This window comes from Bufo gargarizans, chromosome 9 (assembly GCF_014858855.1).
Source record: "Bufo gargarizans isolate SCDJY-AF-19 chromosome 9, ASM1485885v1, whole genome shotgun sequence".
In the NCBI taxonomy this organism is placed as follows: Eukaryota; Metazoa; Chordata; class Amphibia; order Anura; family Bufonidae; genus Bufo; species Bufo gargarizans.
In genome coordinates this window covers 129,861,631-129,885,467 of record NC_058088.1, presented here as the reverse complement: position 1 = coordinate 129,885,467, position 23,837 = coordinate 129,861,631, and the positions used below count along the sequence as shown (strand labels likewise).

Below are 23,837 nucleotides of genomic sequence, written 5' to 3'. Positions count from 1 at the left end.
GCTTTGTCTCTAACGGGCTAAGGTTTGCTGACACTGTTTATTTAACAGGTTACATGTCACTTTAACATTTACAACATCAGTACTTTGGTTACCAAACAACTAAGGCCTCGTGCACACAACCGCAAAACGGACAATAGGACATGTCCCTTTTTTTTTTCAGAAATGAATGGATTGCACACAGGCCGAAAATACACTAGTAGCCTTGGACACATGTGATTGATAAGACAAAAAAAAAGTCGGAATTGTTGTGCACAGCCTGGAGGCACGTATCCTGAACCGTTTTGTTTTTGCTGCTATACAAGATGTGGCCTAGATTAAAGGAAACCATTCATATTCTGTGTACACAGACTTTTGCAGTAGGAGTTCTGTGCAGCCCACGGGCAGGATGTGGCAGTACCTTAGTGAGCCCAATTTGATCCTTGCGGAAAACCTCCAGGGGTTTGATCAGGAGTTCATCTGCATTCTGAAGCTGTGGTAGAAACACAAGAGAAATTGTCATTGCAGGAAAAAATAACACTGATAAAGGAGGTAAAAAGTCATCAGTAGGATTTCCTATAAAAATTCCTTCTGCCTGTAATATATAGCACAGCATGCATCCCCCAGCATATGTCAGCACTGATGTTTAAAGGGGCTTTCCGAGACTTGAATACCTATTCTCTGTGTAGGTCATCAGAATCTGATCGTATAGGAGTGAATCGGGCTGACCACGATACCAAGCACAGCACATCTAATGTACCATTCTGTGCTTGGTAAGCTGCAAAAAAGACAGTGGCGCTCACAGGAGTGCCGATGCCTTTTTTATACAGCTGATTGTTGGGGGTCCCGAGTGTCGGACCCCTACAAAACATACTGATGATCTATACAGAGGATAGCTCATCAGTATTAAAAGGGTTATCCAATCCTAAAAAAGCTCCCCCATGCTGAATATACATACCCGGGTCCCCGCTCCCTGCACTGCTCCCGGTCCTTGTGCCCAGAAAAAACATCTGATGTCGGGAGGGGGGGGGGTGTCAACCAACGGCAGCGAGCCTCCCTAGCGTCACTCGCGATGCTAGGGAGGCTCGTCCCCGTCCCCGCCTGCCATTGGCTGCTCCCCCCCACCCCCGACACTGGTTGTTTTCATCCATGAACGGGATGAAGCAGCATTGGCGGTGCAGGGACCCAGCTAAGTATATTCAGCGTGGGGAGCCCTGCATATGGGGGGGGGGCTTCTTTTAGGATAACCCCTTTAAGGTCATGAAAAACCCTTTCAAGCAGAGATGCTATATTTCAGATTCATATCTACTCATAAATTATATGTAATAAAGGAGTTGCCTCTATCAGTAAAAAAGAATCTTAGTTCTAAATCATAAAAGGACTGAAGATGGCATCAAAGGTCAGGTTAAAAATAATCACAACTCCCATACACCATGATGAGCCATTGTCATTGACGGCCGCAGACCTAAAGAACTGTGACTCAGCAGCATGCAAACCTGTCTAGTTACCATTCAAAAAGTCACGTCGTATTCTGCTGATCACCTTTACTATCTATCTGCATCAACACGCCCTGACACAGCTCTGCCAGCCTAATATACTAACTGTATTAAGGGCAGTGCAGCACAGTAAAAGTCTGCTATGCCTGAAGATCAAATTCTAATTCACGCTGGGGTCTAAGGTTCGAACAAGAACTATAGCTGGTACAACAGTTTTCTCCCACACTGCAAAGAGAGAGCGAGTGGTGACAATGTAATTAGTTGGCACTATATAAGGCTACCTGCACACATTGCACATTACGCACAGTTTTTCCGTGTGGATTCTCATGTGAAAATAATGCAGCATAATACAGTACCAGAAGTATTGGTATGCGAGTGAGATCTGCCACAAAATCGTGTCAAACCCACAACAAGAGTCACAATTAATTGGATCCACAATTTGTGGACCACAAAATGGATATGGTCGTATGCATGGGGCCTTATACAGATTTTGAGAAAAGAAGGCTAAATTTTTGGGAAAATATGATCATCATTCTGTCATTGCCAATATTATTTCCATTAGTTGAGGGTCTTGTGAACTGTAAAATGAGTGTGGGAGGACATTGAATATTATAACACATAAGAAGGGAGAATGACTGCCATAAAGGAAGCATTCGCTATTCTGTTAGAAAAGGCCTATTATGAAGCCCTGACTGAGGCACCATTATATCCCTTACAAAGACATTAAACATGCCCACACTATGATCCTAGCATTCTGTACAGAGTCTAGGCAATTCCTGCTGGCTTTTATCTTTAAAGAGCAACAGTATTCAGATGTTTTGTCAATGTAGAAATATGGTGAATATACCGGGGAATATGCACACATTTGCAGCAAGTCTTACCATCATCATCTTCTCATCCTCTACTTCCTGCAACAAGTCAGCAAACTCTTTAAAGGACTCAGCTGAGACAGTAAAAGAGAATATGTGAATGGAGCGCTCTCATGATATAATCTCTAAAACTTCTAGAAACCTTATGAACAAATCTCTGACATACCGTAAGACTATCAGCAAATACATGTTATTCTTTTCATAATGAAAAGATATCATTTTCCAATACACTTTCTGTATTTTCTTTCACAGATACTGGCCGTGTGCATGCCACATAACTGTGGGGACTCATTGACTTCAATGAGTCCGTGGTCCGCATGTCGCGGCAAGGTATCGGACGTGTGACCGCTTTTGTTGCAGAATGGCTTCCTGCAATCAGCATTCCACAACGTTCCCTTTGGATTATATTAGTACAGCACATTCACTTCTCGGTTATACAGTAGGATAATGACACAGACCACTGTTCACATGAAATAGACTGTCATGGGTGAAGATACCTTGATACGTCTGTGAAATAAGCACAGTATCTAAGATACTAACAAGACACTTACTAGGGAGGACCCCATTACAGAATAAGCACCCAAGAAGGGCCTCTCGTTGGGAGTGAGCAGCCCAGCACTGAGCGTGACTCATTCTTTGGCTCAGGTACAGAGGAACCAGCAATGAAACATCTGTTGTTAACCCCAAATCTTCACTTATGTCCACACTGGTAGATATAAAGGCTGTTCATCTCCCTGTTGGACCATCAGAACCATTTGCAATTTAATTTAACCATCCAATCTGATGAAAACATCTACAGATGCACAGATATCTGTACATCCTGAAGACATAAGGGAACAACAGTCAATGTAATGTCCGTTGTGCATGACCCTTTCAATGAATTCTAGGTCTTAAGAGACAGGGTACTGATGCTCAGTTTTCTATTTTACTTACATTGCAAGAACTTAAAAGGGAAATATGGACGCCAATAAAAGGACACCACCACCCACTCTTTTTTCTTACCAATATTTAATTCATCATCTGTCATGGTGTCACCAATAAAATCAAACTGGAAGCTTTGCAAAGTTTGAGCAAATTTTTGGATCGCACTGGAGTAAGCTGAAAAATATAAGAAGACATGACCGTGTATTAGGACTGGTAACATTTATCAGACACTGTGGTTATAGAAACGGCAGAAAATAGTCATTGACTGGCACTGCCTGATCTGCCAAGTTATTCAATGTCAATTTACCCATCAATTATATCGGATTCCAGGTAGAGCTGTGAAAGTAAAACAATGATTAGCCAGCGCTGCTGATGGTACCTAAGTAGTCAATTATTCTTTTATTAGCATTGATTCCAGTGGTCACCATCCCTGGCTGAAGCTGACTGGGCACTATACTGCGCATTAAAGTGCAAAGCTATTAGGGCAGCACAAGTAACCCATAGAGACATATCGGGGTACACGAAGATGCAGGGGTGTATGGAGGACACAAGCATAGCGAGGTCACCGATTATTTGCATTGAGAACAGGCTGTCTGTTTACACTGTGGTGTTGGCACAGTCATAGCAGCAAGCTCTCTTCCTATGGAAAGTGTGACAGGTGGCACAAAACTGCCCGCAGCAGAACAACAAATATTTGATGGCTTTATGGCAGAAAGCCCAAGTAAAAATAAGTGAATACTGTATGCTTCTAGAAAACTGAAAGGTGCAAAATGTATGATGCAATTGTGTGATTTCATTTAGCCTCATGCACACGACAGTTGTTTTTCTCGGCCTCCGTTCCGTTTTTTTTTTTGCGGATAGGATGGGGACCCATTCATTTAAATGCTGATAGTTCATCCATTTGTGTTCCGCATCCGTTGTCCGTGTTTCCCTTCAGCAAAAAAAATTGTGCATGTCCTACTTTTTTCACATTTGCGGACAAAGACAGGCATTTATTACAAGGGATCTGTGGGGAAAAAAACAGATCCTCCCAAAAAAAAGGATGCCACATCCGTTTTTTGGGCGGACGCACAATTTGCGGACTCAAAAAACAACTGTCGTGTGCATGAGGCCTAAAGGTGTATTCTAAGCATAGCCATCTACAGTTTAACTGAACATATGCCTGAAACAAAACGCCAGGGGTCTACACATCAGCACAAACAGAAGAGGGAAAGAACATAGAGTTGCCATGTGCAGGTCTTGGGTTATACCGCAGGCCTCTCACTCAGTTGCTTACATCCCGTATCTCCCACAGCCTAAGAGAACTTTCTTTCATGCATTGCCTACAAGTCCTTTTATTCCTTCTGAGATAGAGTGGGATACACAGTAGGACCCCTACTTGGGGTCCCAATGATAGCAATCTGCATACGGATATGGTGTAAATGTTCATTCACCCAGGATACAAGTGTTATGAGGTATATGGCAGCCCTTTGACTTCTACCAGTTGAAGACACTTTCAACCACTTCCATCTCATGGCCAAACTAAGTCTGCTCAGTACTTCTCCTGTGACAAAGTTGTCTACCAAAAAGGCTCATTATGATGGAAGACATGAAGGATGCAATGTCGTTCTGTAGGTTCACCCACTGCACATCAAACGTCTACAGAAAGTGGTTTAGGATTTAGTAATACTATAGTATTTCTGGAAGTTCAGGGTGGTGGGTTTTACTATGCAGATATCCATTATCTATGATGTCTAGGAAGAAATATAATTATTATATTATAATCGTATAATTATATTATTATTATATAATATTTTAATTTAACTCAATGTCTTTTGTGCTTATAAATGCTCCAACTAAATGCTGTAAAAAGCCTACGCCCAGTCCTGTGTCTAAAGATGTCTTACTGTTACAAGGGCCTGGAATGAAATATCTTACAATTCTTGTTGTGCTCCTTTAAGTAGAGAAAGGGTTAACAATGCCCTGACATGCACAGGGCGCTTAGGGTGAGCGGGTGTATAGTCCTCATACTGTGTTGCAGAGGAAATCAATATGAGAACCGGGCCGCCCCTACATGGGGTGGACTCCTCAGTTATGTCCTCAGCACGGCAATGAAAGGCTTCATTGAGCGGCGGCCCCTGGGCACAGAGAGATGAATTGGAGCATTCATAGACATTTTACATATCGAAATAAAGAAAGGCTTCCTAGACAGTGCAAGAAGGCACAAAAGACCAGCTTCCACCCAGGGAGGCCTGTACACCGACCAGCATCTAAATGCAGCACATGTTACCATTTATAATAGGTGGTCGCTTGAGAACAGTCATTTAGCTGATATCTCTTTCTTACCATTTGTGAAGCTTTTTTTTTTTCTTTTTAGGAAACTGTAAAATAGTAACATAGGGGGTCATTTATTAAGGGTACTTTCACACTTGGGATTCCGGCAGGCAGTTCCATCACCAGAACTGTCTGCCGGAACCAGAAATCCGGATGCAAATGGATAGTATTCGTTTCTGGATCCGGCTGACAAATTCATTGAAACACCAGATCCGTCTCTCCGGTGTCGTCCGGAAAAACGGATCCAGTATTTATTTATTTTTCACATTTTTAAAAGGTCTGTGCATGTGCCGATTGGGAAACCAGATCTGGTTTTCCGGAATACTTGCTGCCGGATCCGGCATTAATACATTTCAATTGAAGTTAATGGCAAGTGTTCCGGAACTTTGGCCAGAGATGCGGTATTTTCTCTGGCCAAATACCGTAATAGTGACTGAACTGAAGACATGCTGATGCATACTGAACGGAATGCTTTCCATTCAGAATGCATTAGGATAAAACTGAAGCATTTTTTCCCGGCATTGAGCCTTGTGACAGAACTCAATACCGGAAATTTTTAACGCAAGTGTGAAAGTACCCTAAGAAAGATGATTATGATTAACAGTGGCCTGTTGGACCCTGTTGGCCTGGATGTATTTCTGAAGCGTAATAATATTACAGGCTATAGCTACTAGAGAGGGGTCGTTGATCCAGGGAGTTATTCTGATTGCCTGATTGGAGTTGGGAAGGAATTTTTTCCCTAAAATCAGGAAAATCTGCCTCTACCTCACAGGATTTTAGTTTTTTTGCCTTCCTCTGGGTCAACTTGCAGCACAAGAGGCTGAATTGGATGAGTAGATGTCTTTTTCAGCCTTACAAACTATGTTACATAGTCCTCCTCAGACACTACTACTTCCAGTTCACCTGTTTTATTAGGTCAGGCTCCTGGCATTAGTATACATACAATTAAGATGTTTTGGGGGTTTTTTTTTTACCCTATGCCTTTCCTTCTTAACTGTTTTAGTCCTTCCTTCAATTCCTTCCCCAGTTCTATTACCTTGTCCCAGGTCTCTATCTGCACCATCTTCCCCTCCTATAATGAAAGGATGCGTTGGGAAGGCACCATGGTGCCATACTCGACAATTTAACCTTACCATTATAATAAATAAATATAGAAGGCAAAGACGCGGCACTCACCAGGGTCATGAAGGTTACTTTAAGCTTTATTGCTTGTTAGATGGCATGCTGCGCAGGCTGGGGAGCGGGATGGCCACGGTGCGCTTCAGCGGTGACGGCCGTTTCACGCAAGGATCGCGCTTCTTCAGACCGCCTATAACGTGCCTTTAACCGCCTCCCGACCGCTGTACGCACGGATGCATCCGGGAGGCGGTTGATTTATTCCTCCTGGACGCATCCGTGCGTCATCTCGCAAGACGCGAGATTTCAGACTGAGCCGGCCCGCGCATGCGCATCGCGGGCCGGCAAATGAACAAGAACAATTTTGTCACCAGCCTGCCAGCCAATGATTGTGGCTGGCAGGCTGGCGATTTTTAAAATGTCGAATCAGAAGCCATATAACACATCATATTAGTAAATATGATGTGTTAAATGGCTTCCCTGCTCCGCTGCTGGTCCTTTTCGTCGGTTGGTCTCAGCAGAGGAGCAGGCTTCACAGTGAGTAGCACCAAAACACTACACTTTAGCCCCAGATCACTCCCTGCACCCCAATTAACCCTTTGATCACCCCTTGATCGCCACGGTCAATCACTAGTGAAAGGAAAAAAGTGATCAGTGTAAACTGTCACTTTTTTCTTTCACTGGTATTGACCGTTAGGTTTTAGGATAATTTAGGCCCCTTGGTTTGGTAGTTTAGCGATCGGTTAGCGCCCAGCCCACCGCACGGCAGTCACTTATTCGCTGATTAGCGTAGCGCTAATCAGCATTTGTACTTTTATAGTATCTGTACGTGATCAAAATAGTATTAGTGTCACCTTAGTTCGTGCTCCAACCAAAACGCAGTGTTTGCCCGATCAGGCCTGATCAGTCGCCTACACGTGCGTTCACGCACAAAAAATTATATATTTTTTTGATCACTTCACAAGCGCTGCGGCGATAAAAAAATCTGTTTTGATATTTTTTATCAACCGCAGCGGCCTCCGGTACTTCGCTAACCTCCCATTTGTAAGACAGGCTTGCTTTTTTTCTTGGGTAGTCTCAGGGAATACCCCTAAATTTAGTAGTCCAAATGTCAAACAAGGGGTATTCTTCTGAAGAGGCCTACAGGCTTCTGACCCAGTCGGAGGAGGAATGGGAACCCTCATCTGATGAATCTAGCGGGTCAGAATATGAACCTGTAGAAAGCAGTGGCAGTTTGACTCAAAGTTCGGACGAGGAGGTTGAGGTCCCTGATAGCACCAGGCGAACCCGGCCCTGTGTCGCTAGACCACGGGTTGCGCAGGATCCGCTTCAAGGGCAGCAGAGTGGCGCTGTCGGATTACGTAGTGAGGCATACACCAGCAGCGCAGCCCATCCTGGATCTAGTACCAGCATTGCCGTACAACATGGTGAAGTGGCGAGCACCAGAAGGGCAGTTGAAGCTGGTACGGTGGCACGTGCAGTAGTTACCCCGACGCAGCCTCCGCACAGACAGGCCCGTAGAGCCCCTAGAATCCCTGAGGTGCTGGCAAACCCCGATTGGCAGTCCCCAACATTAGCCGCACCTGTAGTTCCCCCTTTCACCGCCCAGTCTGGAGTTCGGGTTGAGACAGCTCAGATCGGTTCGGCCCTGGGATTTTTTGAGCTGTTCTTGACTGCGGAGCTCTTGGACTTAGTTGTGGCCGAAACAAACAGGTATGCCACACAATTTATAACCGCCAACCCGGGAAGCTTTTATGCCCAGCCTTTCCGGTGGAAACCAGTCCAAGTTTCCGAAATTAAAATTTTTCTGGGCCTTCTCCTGAACATGGGTCTAACTAAAAAGCATGAATTGCGGTAATATTGGTCCACGAACCCAATTCATCACATGCCCATGTTCTCTGCTGCTATGTCCAGGACACGATTTGAGACCATCCTGCGTTTCCTGCACTTGATAACAGCACCTCCCGTCCCAGAGGCCACCCTGCTTTTGACCGGCTCCACAAAATTCGGCCCCTCATAGACCACTTCAACCAGAAATTTGCAGATTTGTATACCCCAGAGCAAAACATCTGCGTAGACGAGTCCCTAATACATTTTAACCGGGCGCCTTGTCTTCAAACAATACATCCCAAGCAAGCGCGCCCGGTATGGGGTCAAATTGTATAAGCTCTGTGAAAGGGCCACAGGTTATACCCAAAAAATTTCGTGTCTATGAGGGAAAAGATCAGACCCTGGAGCCGGTCGGTTGCCCTGACTACCTGGGGAGCAGTGGGAAGACAGTCTGGGACTTGGTGTCACCCTTATTTGGCAAGGGGTAGCATCTTTATGTGGACAATTTCTACACAAGTGTGGCCCTCTTCAGGCATTTGTTTCTAGAACAGATTGGCTGCTGTGGCACCGCGCGAACTAGTCGCGCGGGCTTCCCCCAACGGCTCGTTACCACCCGTCTTGCAAGGGGGGAGAGGGCTGCCTTGTGAAACAAAGAACTGCTCGCGGTGAAATGGAGAGACAAGCGTGACGTTTACATGCTCTCCTCCATTCACGCAGACACGACAATCCAAATTGAGCGAGCAACCCGTGTCATTGAAAAGCCCCTCTCAGTCCACGACTATAACCTTCACATGGGAGGGGTGGACTTCAATGACCAGATGTTGTCTCCGTATTTAGTTTCCCGCAGAACCAGACGCTGGTATAAGAAGGTGTCTGTATATTTAATTCAATTGGCTCTGTATAATAGTTTTGTTCTCTACAGTAAGGCTGGGAGAACACGATCCTTCCTCAAATTTCCGGAAGAGATCATCGAGAACCTCCTGTACCCAGGAGGTTCCGTGGCCCCATCCACCAGTGTAGTTAGCCGTCTACACGAGCGACATTTCCCCAATGTCGTTCCTGGTACCTCAACCCAACCGTCACCCCGAAAAAGATGTCGTGTCTGTAGCAGGAGTGGAATAAGGCGTGACACCCGCTATTTCTGTCCTGACTTCCCTGACCACCCTGCCCTATGGGATCACATCTCACCAGGACAGGCACACAGGGCTATTAGGGCCCATTCACACAGAGCTGCTGCAAACCTCTCCTTTCACCTGGGACAAAGTGCATAACGCACTTCGCCACATCTTTGGGCGATTTGCGCTTTGCTCATTGGCCCATGGGGAAGGAGAGGTTTATCCTATAAAAGGTAAAAAAAAAAAAAAAGGTTAATGTTCAGTTCAAAAAGTTAAAGTTTATATGTTCTGTTCAAAAGTTAATAAAATTATTGCGTTGCGGCCTGTTTTTTTTTTTTTTTTTTAACCTTCCAGGTGGACTAACTGATCGACTAGCTGCAGCACTGATGTGCATTCTGACAGAAGCATTGCGCTGCTGTCAGATTACACACAAATCGGTGTATGCGGCGCTGCAAGACGAGATTTCTACTCTGCAGTAAAAGATACGTTTGCCGATGCATATGAGCTGAGGAGGAGGCGGTGTTCCTATGCTTTGGCAAACACTTTGTATATAAAAAAAAAATAAAAAATCCCGGCAATGATTTATTCATCCACATCGATTAATGTGAATGGAGAAATCTGGTTTGCCAGGGCATACGAGCTAAGTGGGTATGGATGTTGGGCGGAGCTCCTATGTCCTGGCAGACGCCTTTCCCGTCTTTTTTTTGGCAGAGATTTTTTCATCCACATTGATCGATGCGAATGAAGAAATCTGTGCCGTTAATTTTTTTCTTTCAGCCCAGAGGCTGAACGGAAAAAAAAAATCTCATTACCTGTATGCTCAATATAAGGAGAATAGCAGAAACTCCTAATGCTGGCCATACATGTAATGATTGCGGAGACCCTCAAATGCCAGGGCAGTACAAACACCCCACAAATGACCCCATTTTGGAAAGAAGACACACCAAGGTATTCGCCGAGGGGCATATTGAGTCCATGAAAGATTGAAATTTTTGTCCCAAGTTAGCGGAAAGTGAGACTTTGTGAGAAAAAAATAAATAAATAAATCAATTTCCGCTAACTTATGCCCAAAAAAAAAAATATTCTATGAACTCGCCAGGCCCCTCATTGAATACCTTGGGGTGTCTTCTTTCCAAAGTGGGGTCACATGTGGGGTATTTATACTGCCCTGGCATTTTAGGGGCCCTAAAGCGTGAGAAGAAGTCTGGGATCCAAATGTCTAAAAATGCCCTCCTAAAAGGAATTTGGGCACCTTTGCGCATCTAGGCTGCAAAAAAGTGTCACACGTGGTATCGCCGTACTCAGGAGAAGTTGGGGAATGTGTTTTGGGGTGTCATTTTACATATACCCATGTTGGGTGAGATAAATATCTTGGTCAAATGCCAACTTTGTATAAAAAAAATGGGAAAAGTTGTCTTTTGCCAAGATATTTCTCTCACCCGGCAGGGGTATATGTAAAAAGACACCCCAAAACACATTGCCCAACTTCTCCTACGGCGATACCAGATGTGTGACACTTTATTGCAGCCTAGGTGGGCAAAGGGGCACACATTCCAAAGAGCACCTTTCGGATTTCACCGGTCATTTTTTACAGATTTTGATTGCAAACTACTTCTCACGCATATGGGCCCCTAAAATGCCAGGGCAGTATAACTACCCCACAAGTGACCCCATTTTGGAAAGAAGACACCCCAAGGTATTCCGTGAGGGGCATAGTGAGTTCATGGAAGTTTTTATTTTTTGTCACAAGTTAGTGGAATATGAGACTTTGTAAGAAAAAATAAAATAAAAAAATAAATCATCATTTTCCGCTAACTTGTGACAAAAAATAAAAAGTTCTATGAACTCACTATGCCCATCAGCGAATACCTTAGGGTGTCTACTTTCCGAAATTGGGTCATTTGGGGGGTGTTTGTACTGTCTGGGCATTGTAGAACCTTAGGAAACATGACAGGTGCTCAGAAAGTCAGAGCTGCTTCAAAAAGCGGAAATTCACATTTTTGTACCATAGTTTGTAAACGCTATAACTTTTACCCAAACCATTTTTTTTTTACCCAAACATTATTTTTTTTTTAATCAAAGACATCTAGAAGAATAAATTTTGCGAAAAATTTATATATGGATGTCGTTTTTTTTGCAAAATTTTACAGCTGAAAGTGAAAAATATCATTTTTTTGCAAAAAAATCGTAAAATTTTGATTAATAACAAAAAAAGTAAAAATGTAAGCAGCAATGAAATACCACCAAATGAAAGCTCTATTTAGTGAGAAGAAAAGGAGGTAAAATTCATTTTGGTGGTAAGTTGCATGACCGAGCAATAAACGGTAAAAGTAGTGTAGTGCAGAATTGTAAAAAGTGGCCTGATCATTAAGGGGGTTTCAGCTAGGGCGATTGAAGTGGTTAATGGGAAGCCGTCGGTCATCACCATGGTGATCACAAACGCTCCCCGAATGCGCAGCTGCAGGAAACAGAGAGAGAGAGGAAAATAGTAACATTCACAAAGAAGTACATAATTGCAATTTACAGCACAAACATTGTATACGTCCTATTATGGCGACAAATTCCAGAGGCCAGACATGGTAATGAATCAAAGGATACATAACTAGCAAATTAAAAGCGCATGATTGATTGAAGGACGAGAGAGGGAATGAACAAAAAACATTGAGGGGAGGGGGGGGGGGGAAACCCGTCAATGCTAACTAGGTCATGGTGTTATAAAAATACTGCCATGTCATTCTTGTCGTTAAGGCCATGGGGCCATGGCACCCGTCATGAGGAATCCATCTGGCCTCCCGTTGCAGCAAGAGGCGGTGGCGATCCCCACCCCACGGGATGGGTCCCACGGCCTCAATGCCAGCAAAAGAGAGGCCAGACGGATCACCATTGTGGGTGGAACGAACGTGATCGATCAAGCGGGGTGAACCTCGCCCAGTCCGAATAGAGTTAAGGTGCTCTCGTACCCTCTCAAACACTGGCCTGATGGTCTTGCCAATGTAGAACCTACTACAGGTGCATGATACAACATAAACTACGTATGAGGTGCGGCAAGTGATAAACTCCCTGACCTTATGCGTAACACCCCCCCAAGGAGAAACTCTTTGCCTGTGAATTGTGGGAACAGAAGGAACAAGTTCCACATTTGTAGTTACCCTGGGGTCTTCTACTCTGTAACCAATTTGGCTGTTTAGGGGACCTAAGGACACTATGGACCAATCTGTCCTTCAAAGTATGGCATTTCTTGAAAGTGATGAGGGGTCTGTTGGAAACGACGCCACCCAGGGAAGGTTCACCTTTTAAAAGGTCCCAGTTATTATACACAGCTCGTTTCACTATATCAGCTGCTGGACTGAATTTAAAAATGAACGCAAACCTGTCGTCATTGTCATCTTGGATCCTATCACTGAGGAGACTGAGTCGAAGACGAAGAGCCGCTCGATGGAGTGCATCCACAACGACCCTCTTTGGATAACCCCTTTCAAGCAACCTCTCTTTAAGTTGGTGAGCCTGCTTAAAATAGTCTGCGTCGGTGCTATTGATTCTACGTAGACGTATAAATTGCCCAAAAGGGACAGCGTCTTTGACTGCCGGGGGATGAAAGCTGGTCTGGTGGAGCAGTGAATTAGTTGCAGTGAGTTTACGAAAACCTTCCCGCGGGGTGGGGATCGCCACCGCCTCTTGCTGCAACGGGAGGCCAGATGGATCATCAGGACGGGCACCATGGGACCCCATGGCCTTAACGACAAGAATGACATGGCGGTATTTTTATAACCCCATGACCTAGTTAGCATTGACTGGTTTTCTTCCCCCCTCAATGTTTTTTGTTCAGTCCCTCTCTCATCCTTCAATCAATCATGCGCTTTCAATTTGCTAGTTATGTATCCTTTGATTCATTACCATGTCTGGCCTCTGGAATTTGTCGCCATAATAGGACGTATACAATATTTGTGCTGTAAATTGCAATTATGTACTTCTTTGTGAATGTTACTATTTTCCTCTCTCTCTCTGTTTCCTGCAGCATTTGTGATCACCATGGTGATGACCGACGGCTTCCCTTTAAAGGCACATCCGTGCGCCTGCACGTCATAGGCGGTCTGAAGAAGCGCGATCCTTGCGCGAAACCATAAATAATAACATTCCATAAATATTAAACCATTGAAATTCCCACCAATATTAACTCAAATCCATTAGTGCACTACTCATCAAGGGTCCACCCAGTAAGGCTGAGCGACTAACCCCCCACCCCTACCTCCCCCCTTTTCAAAGACCCTGACTAAATCCTTGGGAGGGCGGGCGGGACACCATCTTCCTTCTTCACTCTTCAGCCGCTGATAGAGCTCCCAATGGCAAGTGTCCTCCATAAATACACCTTTCTTCCCGCCGAAACTTGCCCTTGACCAATCTATTCCTCCAGCTAAAAATAGCCCTTTGCCCAGCAACTGGTCAGCAACCCTTTCTTGCCAATCACCATCAATCCAGCTGCCGGCTAACCACAGATTCACCTAAGGAGAAATAAATGGCGGGAAAAGGAGGGACAGAAGGGGGGCAGAGGGGGAAGAGAGACATAGCCACCAACCATACATAATATATGTCTCAATGACACCATGAGGGGCAAATGTCTATTACTGGCACAGCCCCTTTCATACTTGCTCTCCCGAGTCTCTTCTTCTAGTTTCCCTGGAGCTGTAGAGGGAATCTGCAAGCATTTTGTACAATGGTTCCCTCTGCAACGTGGGAAACCTTCTAGGAATTCCATATAAGGGCTCATGCACACGAGCACGTGTGCCCCGTGCTATGGACTGCAAATAGCGGTCCGCAATGCAGAAGTACTGGCCGTGTGCACACCATTTGCAGACCCATTCACTTAATTCAGTCTGCGATCTGCAAGATACTTTTCACACTGCAAAAAAAATAGAATATGTGCTACGGATTTCGGCACGGACCGAAATCCCATGGAAGCGCTTTGTAGTGCTTCCAATCCATGCCTCCACGGGTGATACAGGGTGGACACAGCTGGTGCCCGTATATTGTGGACTCGGTGTTTGCAGTCCACAAACATATTTTTTTCTGTGTCTGTTCCATTTATTTTTATTTTTATTTTTTTGCAGCAATGGGGTCGCAAGAAAAACTGAACTGATTGTGTACATTCCATGTTCGTATGTCGCATGGCTGTTCTGCAAAAATATACTGAATTACGTTACGTGCTTCCGTTCCACAAAATGAGGGATGCACATGGCCGGTATCAGTGTTTTGCGGGTCTGCAATATGCAAACTGCAAAACACCCAACGATTGAGTGCATGAGCCCTAAATCAGTTTGTTTCTCCATGAACTGATTTGCAGGGCGACAGCAAGCGATAGGAACTTTATAAGGCCGGTATGGCCAGGCCTCATGTGCTCGGGGCCTGTACAAAGCCATACCACCTGTGTTCACCACCATATGATACCTGAGCATAGCTCTGCACTACAAAAACTCTCTGTCCTCTAGAAGCAATGCTTCTATACCTCCGTGAAGGGACAACCAACCAAGCAGCAGTTGGATTCATACAGAAATACGGCAGAAGTACTAATATACAGTCATGTGCATGGACCATTACTTTTATACATAATACAGTATATCAGGGAACTGTGACTTATGTGATTCACCAAAACATTGCTGAATCACTTTCCACAGAAGTTAAGTCTGATTTCAACAGTTCCCAGTTATGTCATCCAAGAAGTACTTAGTTACAGTAGGCTATTATTATACAGCCAGGCTGTAAAGGGTAGTAATGTACTATATTCCTTATAACAGATTAGTAAATACACTTTATTACAATATGGTCCTGAAATATAGGAAAATCCTGATAAAGACTCATTATGTTCTTGTTCTACTCAGATATGTCCAGGACACAAACACAACGCCCATCCAGTCCGGAATGCTGCTGGATCTGTACATATGGAGAGCACATGTTATGACGCAGGCTTGGTCCATCGGGGGCACGTGTTTAGCTCACAGTCTCCTCTGAGAAGTGTGGGTGGTTCAGGGCTGAACTAAAATGTCTGATGCAAGATTCTGAGCCACTTTCCCTGACAAACGCCTGCAAGACGGTGTGAAACTCAGGAAACGAATCTTCACAGAACCACTGGTCAGATAGCGATCTCTCCCCATAAGAGAAAGTCAAAGAACTATAGATACAGAATTAAGAAATCTGGTTCTCATTTATGGTTTGTAGTGAAAGATCTTCCAAGTCACAGAAGAACAGAGAGCACGCACCACTTTCCAAACACTCAAATCCTGTCATGAGACATCATAGGTCAAACACAAATGGGGTCAATGACCAAACTGGTGTAAAGTAGAACTGGCTTAGTTTCCCATAGCAACCAATCAGATTCCACCTTTCATTTTCCAAAAGGAGCTGTCTAAAATGGCATCTGATTGGTTGGTATGGGCAACTAAGCCAGTTCTACTTTACACTAGTTTGATAAATAAGGCCAATAATCTGGAAAAAGGGGTTGTCCAGGGTTAGAAAAACATGGCTGATTTCTTCCAGATGCAGCACCACACTTGTTCATGGGTTGTGTCTGGCATTGCAGTTCACTTCCACTTAAATTAATGGGGTTGAGCTTCAATACCACACATACTCTGTGGACCCGTTTTCAAAGCAGCCATGTTTTTCTAATCCTGAACAACCCTTTAAATCTATTCAATGTCCCTTCTGCTAAATGGGTTGTGCACTTTTGGGGATGGTTTTGGCAACTGAGAACTGAGAAGAGAAACCTACTTACCTGCTTCCTGGCGCTGGGTCCTTCTCTCCCCTGCCTCAGCTGCTTCACCCAGGTCACCATTGCAGCCAATTGCTGTCTGCAGTGGTGATCTGCTCCCCTTGTGTCAAGTCAAATGGTTATGAGATGCAAGGTGGTCCCCAGGAAGCAGGTAAGTAGGCTTCCATTCGCAGGTCTGCCCAAGATGTTTGCCAACCCCCTTTAACCACTTCAACCCCGCTAGCTGAAACCCCCTTAATGACCAGGCCACTTTTTACACTTCTGCACTACACTACTTTCACCGTTTATCACTCGGTCATGCAACTTACCACCCAAATGAATTTTACCTCCTTTTCTTCTCACTAATAGATCTTTAATTTGGTGGTATTTCATTGCTAATCGAAATGTAACGATTTTTTTGCAAAAAAATGACATTTTTCACTTTCAGCTGTAAAATTTTGCAAAAAAAAAAAACGACATCCATATATACATTTTTCGCTAAATTTATTGTTCTACATGTCTTTGATAAAAAAAAAATGTTTGGGCAAAAAAAAAAAATGGTTTGGGTAAAAGTTATAGCGTTTACAAACTATGGTACAAAAATGTGAATTTCCGCTTTTTGAAGCAGCTCTGACTTTCTGAGCACCTGTCATGTTTCCTGAGGTTCTAAATGCCCAGACAGTAGAAAAAGCCCACAAATGACCCCATTTCGTAAAGTAGACACCCTAAGGTATTCGCTGATGGGCATAGTGAGTTCATAGAACTTTTTATTTAGGAACTCGCCATGCCCCTCACAGAATACCTTGGGGTGTCTTCTTTCCAAAATGGGGTCACTTGTGGCGTAGTTATACTGCCCTGGCAATTTAGGGGCCCATATGTGTGAGAAGTACTTTGCAATCAAAATCTGTAAAAAATGACCGGTGAAATCCGAAAGGTGCACTTTGGAATGTGGGTCCCTTTGCCCACCTAGGCTGCAAAAAAGTGTGACACATCTGGTATCGCCGTACTCAGGAGAAGTTGGGGAATGTGTTTTGGGGTGTCATTTTACATATACCCATGCTGGGTGAGAGAAATATCTTGGCAAATGACAACTTTTCCAATTTTTTTATACAAAGTTGGCATTTGACCAAGATATTTATCTTACCCAGCATGGGTATATGTAAAATGACACCCCAAAACACATTCCCCAACTCCTCCTGAGTATGGCGATACCAGATGTGTGACACTTTTTTGCAGCCAAGGTGGGCAAAGGGGCACATATTCCAAAGTGCACCTTTCGGATTTCGCAGGCCATTTTTTACACATTTTGATTGCAAAGTACTTCTCACACATTTGGGCCCCTAAATTGCCAGGGCAGTATAACTACGCCACAAGTGACCCCATTTTGGAAAGAAGACACCCCAAGGTATTCCGTGAGAGGCACGGCGAGTTCCTAGAATTTTTTATTTTTTGTCACAAGTTAGCGGAAAATGATGATTTTTATTTATTTTTTCCTTACAAAGTCTCATATTCCACTAACTTGCGACAAAAAATAAAAATTCTAGGAACTCGCCATGCCCCTCACGGAATACCTTGGGGAGTCTTCTTTCCAAAATGGGGTCACTTGTGGGGTCACTTGTTGCCCTGGCAATTTAGGGGCCCAAATGTGTGAGAAGTACTTTGCAATCAAAATGTGTAAAAAATGGCCTGCGAAATCCGAAAGGTGCACTTTGGAATATGTGCCCCTTTGCCCACCTTGGCTGCAAAAAAGTTTCACACATCTGGTATCACCGTAGTCAGGAGAAGTTGGGGAATGTGTTTTGGGGTGTCATTTTACATATACCCATGCTGGGCGAGAGAAATATCTTGGCAAAAGACAACTTTTCCCATTTTTTTATACAAAGTTGGCATTTGACCAAGATATTTATCTCACCCAGCATGGGTATATGTAAAATGACACCCCAAAACACATTCCCCAGCTTCTCCTGAGTACGGCGATACCACATGCGTGACACTTTTTTGCAGCCTAGATGCGCAAAGGTGCCCAAATTCCTTTTAGGAGGGCATTTTTAGACATTTGGATCCCAGACTTCTTCTCACGCTTTAGGGCCCCTAAAAAGCCAGGGCAGTATAAATACCCCACATGTGACCCCACTTTGGAAAGAAGACACCCCAAGGTATTCAATGAGGGGCCTGGCAAGTTCATAGAAATTTATTTTTTTGGCATAAGTTAGCGGAAATTGATTTTTTTTGTTTTTTCTCACAAAGTCTCACTTTCCGCTAACTTAGGACAAAAATGTTAATCTTTCATAGACTCAATATGCCCCTCAGCGAATACCTTGGGGTGTCTTCTTTCCAAAATGGGGTCAGTTGTGGGGTGTTTGTACTGCCCTGGCATTTGAGGGTCTCCGGAATCATTACATGTATGGCCAACTTTAACAGTTTCTGCTATTCTCCTTATATTGAGCATACGGGTAATGAGATTTTTTTTTCCGTTCAGCCTCTGGGCTGAAAGAAAAAAATGAACGGCACAGATTTCTTCATTCGCATCGATCAATGTGGATGAAAAAATCTCTGCCAAAAAAAAGGAGGGGAGAGGCGTGTGCCAGGACATAGGAGCTCCGCCCAACAGCCATACCCACTTAGCTCGTATGCCCTGGCAAACCAGATTTCTCCATTTACATCAATCGATGTGGATGAATAAATCATTGCCGGGATTTTTTATTTTATTTTTATATACAAAGTGTTTGCCAAAGCATAGGAACGCCGCCTCCTCCTCAGCTCGTATGCCTTGGAAAACGTATCTTTTACTGCAGAGTAGAAATCTCGTCTTGCAGCGCCGCATACACCGACTTGCGTGTAATCTGACAGCAGCGCAATGCTTCTGTCAGAATGCACATCAGTGCTGCAGCTAGTCGATCGGTTGGTTCACCTGGAAGGTTAAAAAAAAAAAAAAAAAAAAACAGGCCGCAACGCAATAATTTTATTACCTTTGGAACAGAATATATAACCTTTAACTTTTTGAACTAAACATTAACCTTTTTGCTTACTTTTTTTTTTTTTTTTTTACCTTTATAGAACAAACCTCTCCTTCCCCATGGGTCAATGTGCAAAGCGCAAATCGCCCAAAGATGTGGCGAAGTGCGTTATGCACTTTGTCCCAGGTGAAAGGAGACGTTTGCAGCAGTTGTATGTGAATGGGTCCTAATAGCCCTGTGTGCCTGTCCTGGTGAGATTTGATCCCTATGCTAGGTGTACCTGTGTGTGGTACTTCCGGAAACACTCTCCAAAGCATAGGGCAGGGTGGTCAGGACAGTCAGGACAGAAATAGCGGGTGTCACGCCTTATTCCACTCCTGCTACAGACACGACATCTTTTTCGGGGTGACGGTTGGGTTGAGGTACCAGGAACGACATTGGGGAAATGTCGCTCGTGTAGACGGCTAACTACACTGGTGGATGGGGCCACGGAACCTCCTGGGTACAGGAGGTTCTCGATGATCTCTTCCTGAAATTTGAGGAAGGATTGTGTTCTCCCAGCCTTACTGTAGAGAACAAAACTATTATACAGAGCCAATTGAATTAAATATACAGACACCTTGTTATACCAGCGTCTGGTTCTGCGGGAAACTAAATACGGAGACAACATCTGGTCATTGAAGTCCACCCCTCCCATGTGAAGGTTATAGTCGTGGACTGAGAGGGGCTTTTCAATGACACGGGTTGCTCGCTCAATTTGGATTGTCGTGTCTGCGTGAATGGAGGAGAGCATGTAAACGTCAGGCTTGTCTCTCCATTTCACCGCGAGCAGTTCTTCGTTACACAATGCGGCCCTCTGCCCCCTTGCAAGACGGGTGGTAACGAGCCGTTGGGGGAAGCCCGCGCGACTAGTTCGCGCGGTGCCACAGGCGCCAATCCGTTCTAGAAACAAATGCCTAAAGAGGGCCACGCTTGTGTAAAAATTGTCCACATAAAGATGGTACCCCTTGCCGAATAAGGGTGACACCAAGTCCCAGACTGTCTTCCCACTGCTCCCCAGGTAGTCAGGGCAACCGACCGGCTCCAGGGTCTGATCTTTTCCCTCATAGATCCGAAATTTGTGGGTATAGCCTGTGGCTCTTTCACAGAGCTTATACAATTTGACCCCATACCGGGCGCGCTTGCTTGGGATGTATTGTTTGAAGCCAAGGCGCCCGGTAAAATGTATTAGGGACTCGTCTACGCAGATGTTTTGCTCTGGGGTATACAAATCTGCAAATTTCAGGTTGAAATGGTCTATGAGGGGCCGAATTTTGTGGAGCCGGTCAAAAGCAGGGTGGCCTCTGGGACGGGAGGCGGTGTTGTCGCTAAAGTGCAGGAAACGCAGGATGGCCTCAAAACGTGCCCTGGACATAGCAGGAGAGAACATGGGCATGTGATGAATTGGGTTCGTGGACCAATATGACCGCAATTCATGCTTTTTAGTTAGACCCATGTTCAGGAGAAGGCCCAGAAAAATTTTAATTTCGGAAACTTGGACTGGTTTCCACCGGAAAGGCTGGGCATAAAAGCTTCCCGGGTTGGCGGTTATAAATTGTGTGGCATACCTGTTTGTTTCGGCCACGACTATGTCTAAGAGCTCTATTAACACTCTACAAGATCTCTTGATTTTGGGCAGCTATGATACAAACTGGGTATAAAAGAATCTACTTGTAATTTGAACAATAGTTGGTGGTGTTCAGGGGGGTATAAAGTCACAACTCAAATGAATGTTTGTCTAATGTGCAGGGGCTGCTATTGTTTTAAGGGGTTGTCTCATCTTAGACAATGGGGACATATCACTAGGATATGCCTCCATTGTCTTATAGGTGCGGGTCCCAACGCTGGGAACCGCACCTATATCGAGAACGGAGTGGGTCAAAGTGGTTGCTGGAGGACTCCGGTCCAGCCACCACCAAGCACTCTTCTGATAGAAGTGAAAGGGAGCGCACCGCGCATGACCGGCCAGCACTCCCATTCACTTCTATGTGCCCGATGGAAATAGCTGAGCCAGCGGCTCCGTTTAGAATATATAGGTGAGGGTCCCAGCGGTGGGACCTGCACCTATCAGACAACTGAGTTCTATTGCCTTATCTCTCAGTTTTATAAAGCCCCCTCATTATGCTTCCAGCAGTATCCTAGAGGAAGGAAACTAAAAGCAACCTATTAATGGGAATTTTTACATTTATTAAACTGGCTCCAGAGGAAAAGGGAATGTCCAGATTAATTACTATTAAGTGGAGTCAGGAAAGAACTGTAAATTTCCCTCTCATGATACTTACGATTATAGTGGGATTTCTGCTGCTTTTTACAGTAATGCACAAAAAGTTAACCTTGATAAACCTACAATTTTCCACATCAGCTGGTGTTACTATGTATATAGTTCCAGAACACAGGAACAATACATTACATTTTCCAGTAACACCTCGTGAGAGATCTGCAAGTGGCCAGAGTGGAAATTCAGGTTCCCGCTGCTACTTTTATAGCTTTAACTCTCTGCAGCTGCAGTATTTTCGGAGCTATCAATGTACTGTACTTTATACCAGAATTTATCTTAGTCAACGCAAGATAAAAAGAATAAATCCATGGTAGAATGCACACATCCAACTACTCTCCAGCAGACATATTACACGTCTCAACATTGACATTGCAATATCAAGAAGGAAAAGTCATGGAACTATGGTAATCATAGGATTAACAGACATGTTAATGATATGTAAATGATAACAAAATTGAAAAAAATATTCAAAACATCTTGATTTATTCAGTATTCAGTATAAGTGCCATACTGAGGAAATACATGCTCTTACATGTCTTGGAAAGCTATCAATCAGGTTATTAATGGTTGCCTGTGGAATTTTCTGCCACGCTGAATGCACTTGGGCACACAAATCATCAAGATCCACTGCTGGCTGATCCCTTTGCAAATGGTGACCAATGACGTTCCAGATGTGCTCAATGACCGGCACATCCAGAGATGCTGCAGGCCATCGAGACTGCCCACAGTACGAACAACATTCATCCTGATGTTGAAAACTGGCTTCTTGGACACTTCAATGTAACACAAATCAATGCAACGCTGAGTTGTTATTTTACATGAAGTGAAGACTAGCTAACATACATTATGCCACCCCACACCATAATCTCAGGAGTAGGACTGGTTTGACATTCCCTTGTAAAGGCCTCCTTATACTGTTGCCCATGTGGTCTCCAGAACAATCTCTGCCTATCATTATGTCCGAGACAAAAGCGAGACTCTGAAGACACTGAACAGGATAGACATCCATTCCTCCCTCCGCTGTCATGTTGCTGTGCACCTGGATAGCCTTTGGGAGCGGTAACATGATGTCAATGGAACACCTGTAGCTGAATGTCTGGCTAGTAGCCCAACATCATGCAAATTCCTTCTGATGGTTTGTGTAGACACTGCCACCATTAGGCTTGGGGTGTCCAATTTCACTTGTAGTACAGAATAATTCACGACGTGCCATTCTTCTAATCAGATGAGAAGTCCATGCAGAGGTTCCCCTATGTGCAACTCTTGCTGTCATTCCAGTTTGTCGTTGTTCTCACAACCACTGGGACCTGCCATGTTAAACAGTGCTGACATCTCAGTCTAGGAATGGAGGGTTATGCCTAAGTGATAAACCAAGGTTTCTAAGTTCAAGGATTCTGTCCCTCTCAGTTTGCGAGAGGTGGCGATAACTGGCATGTCGATGAACACAAGGCATTGCACAATCATCACACAACTGCAATTTCAAGGGGCTAAAAAACTTTTCTTTCAATCTGGCTTTTATGCCCCTCATACATGCCACAGATTGGAGCTAGGTGCTTGAAAATTCAATTAGCAGATCTTAGCAACACTCGCTACTTTCTTGATATAAAACCTTACCGCTTGTACTTCTGTGTTTCAATGTTGGAGTGTATATTATGTACACAATCCAATAACAGTCAAGGTATATTCTAAAAGTTTCACATGATAAAGGATTCTTCATTACAATTAAAAGGGAACCTGTCACTAGATTTAGCGATCCAACCCTGCACATAGCAAAGCTGTCCATTTCTACGTTGTGTGGTAAAAGAACTTACAACTTAGGGTACTTTTACACTGACGTCTCTGGGTCAGCTTGTGAGATCCGTTTCAGGGCTCTCACAAGCGGCCCAAAACGGATCAGTTTAGCCTCAATGCATTCTGAATGGATAAGGATCCGCTCAGAATGAATCAGTTTGCCTCCGTTCAGCCTCCATTCCACTCTGGAGGCGGACACCAAAACGCTGCTTGCAGCGTTTTGATGTCCGCCTGGCGATGCAGAGCCAAACAGATCTCGTCCTCACTTACAATGTAAGTCAATGGGGACGGATCCAATTTCACTGACACAATATGGTGCAATTGAAAACGGATCCACCTCCCATTGACTTTTAGTGACTTTAAATGCCCTCTCAGGAAAGCCTTGGTCGGAGCA

At 44.3% G+C, this 23,837-nt stretch overlaps 1 protein-coding gene across 2 annotated transcripts in view; it reads right to left on the bottom strand.

Moving 5' to 3' along the window:
• OPHN1 (oligophrenin 1) overlaps positions 1 to 23,837 on the bottom strand; it is a 193,816-nt gene that overhangs the window by 95,352 nt on the left and 74,627 nt on the right. For both annotated transcript variants that reach the window (XM_044305809.1, XM_044305810.1), the window contains exons 3-5: positions 3,344 to 3,439; positions 2,354 to 2,415; positions 398 to 469 (exon numbers count right to left, since the gene is read on the bottom strand). In XM_044305809.1, the coding sequence (XP_044161744.1) occupies positions 398 to 469; positions 2,354 to 2,415; positions 3,344 to 3,439 (230 nt within the window). The remainder of the gene's footprint in view (positions 1 to 397; positions 470 to 2,353; positions 2,416 to 3,343; positions 3,440 to 23,837) is intronic.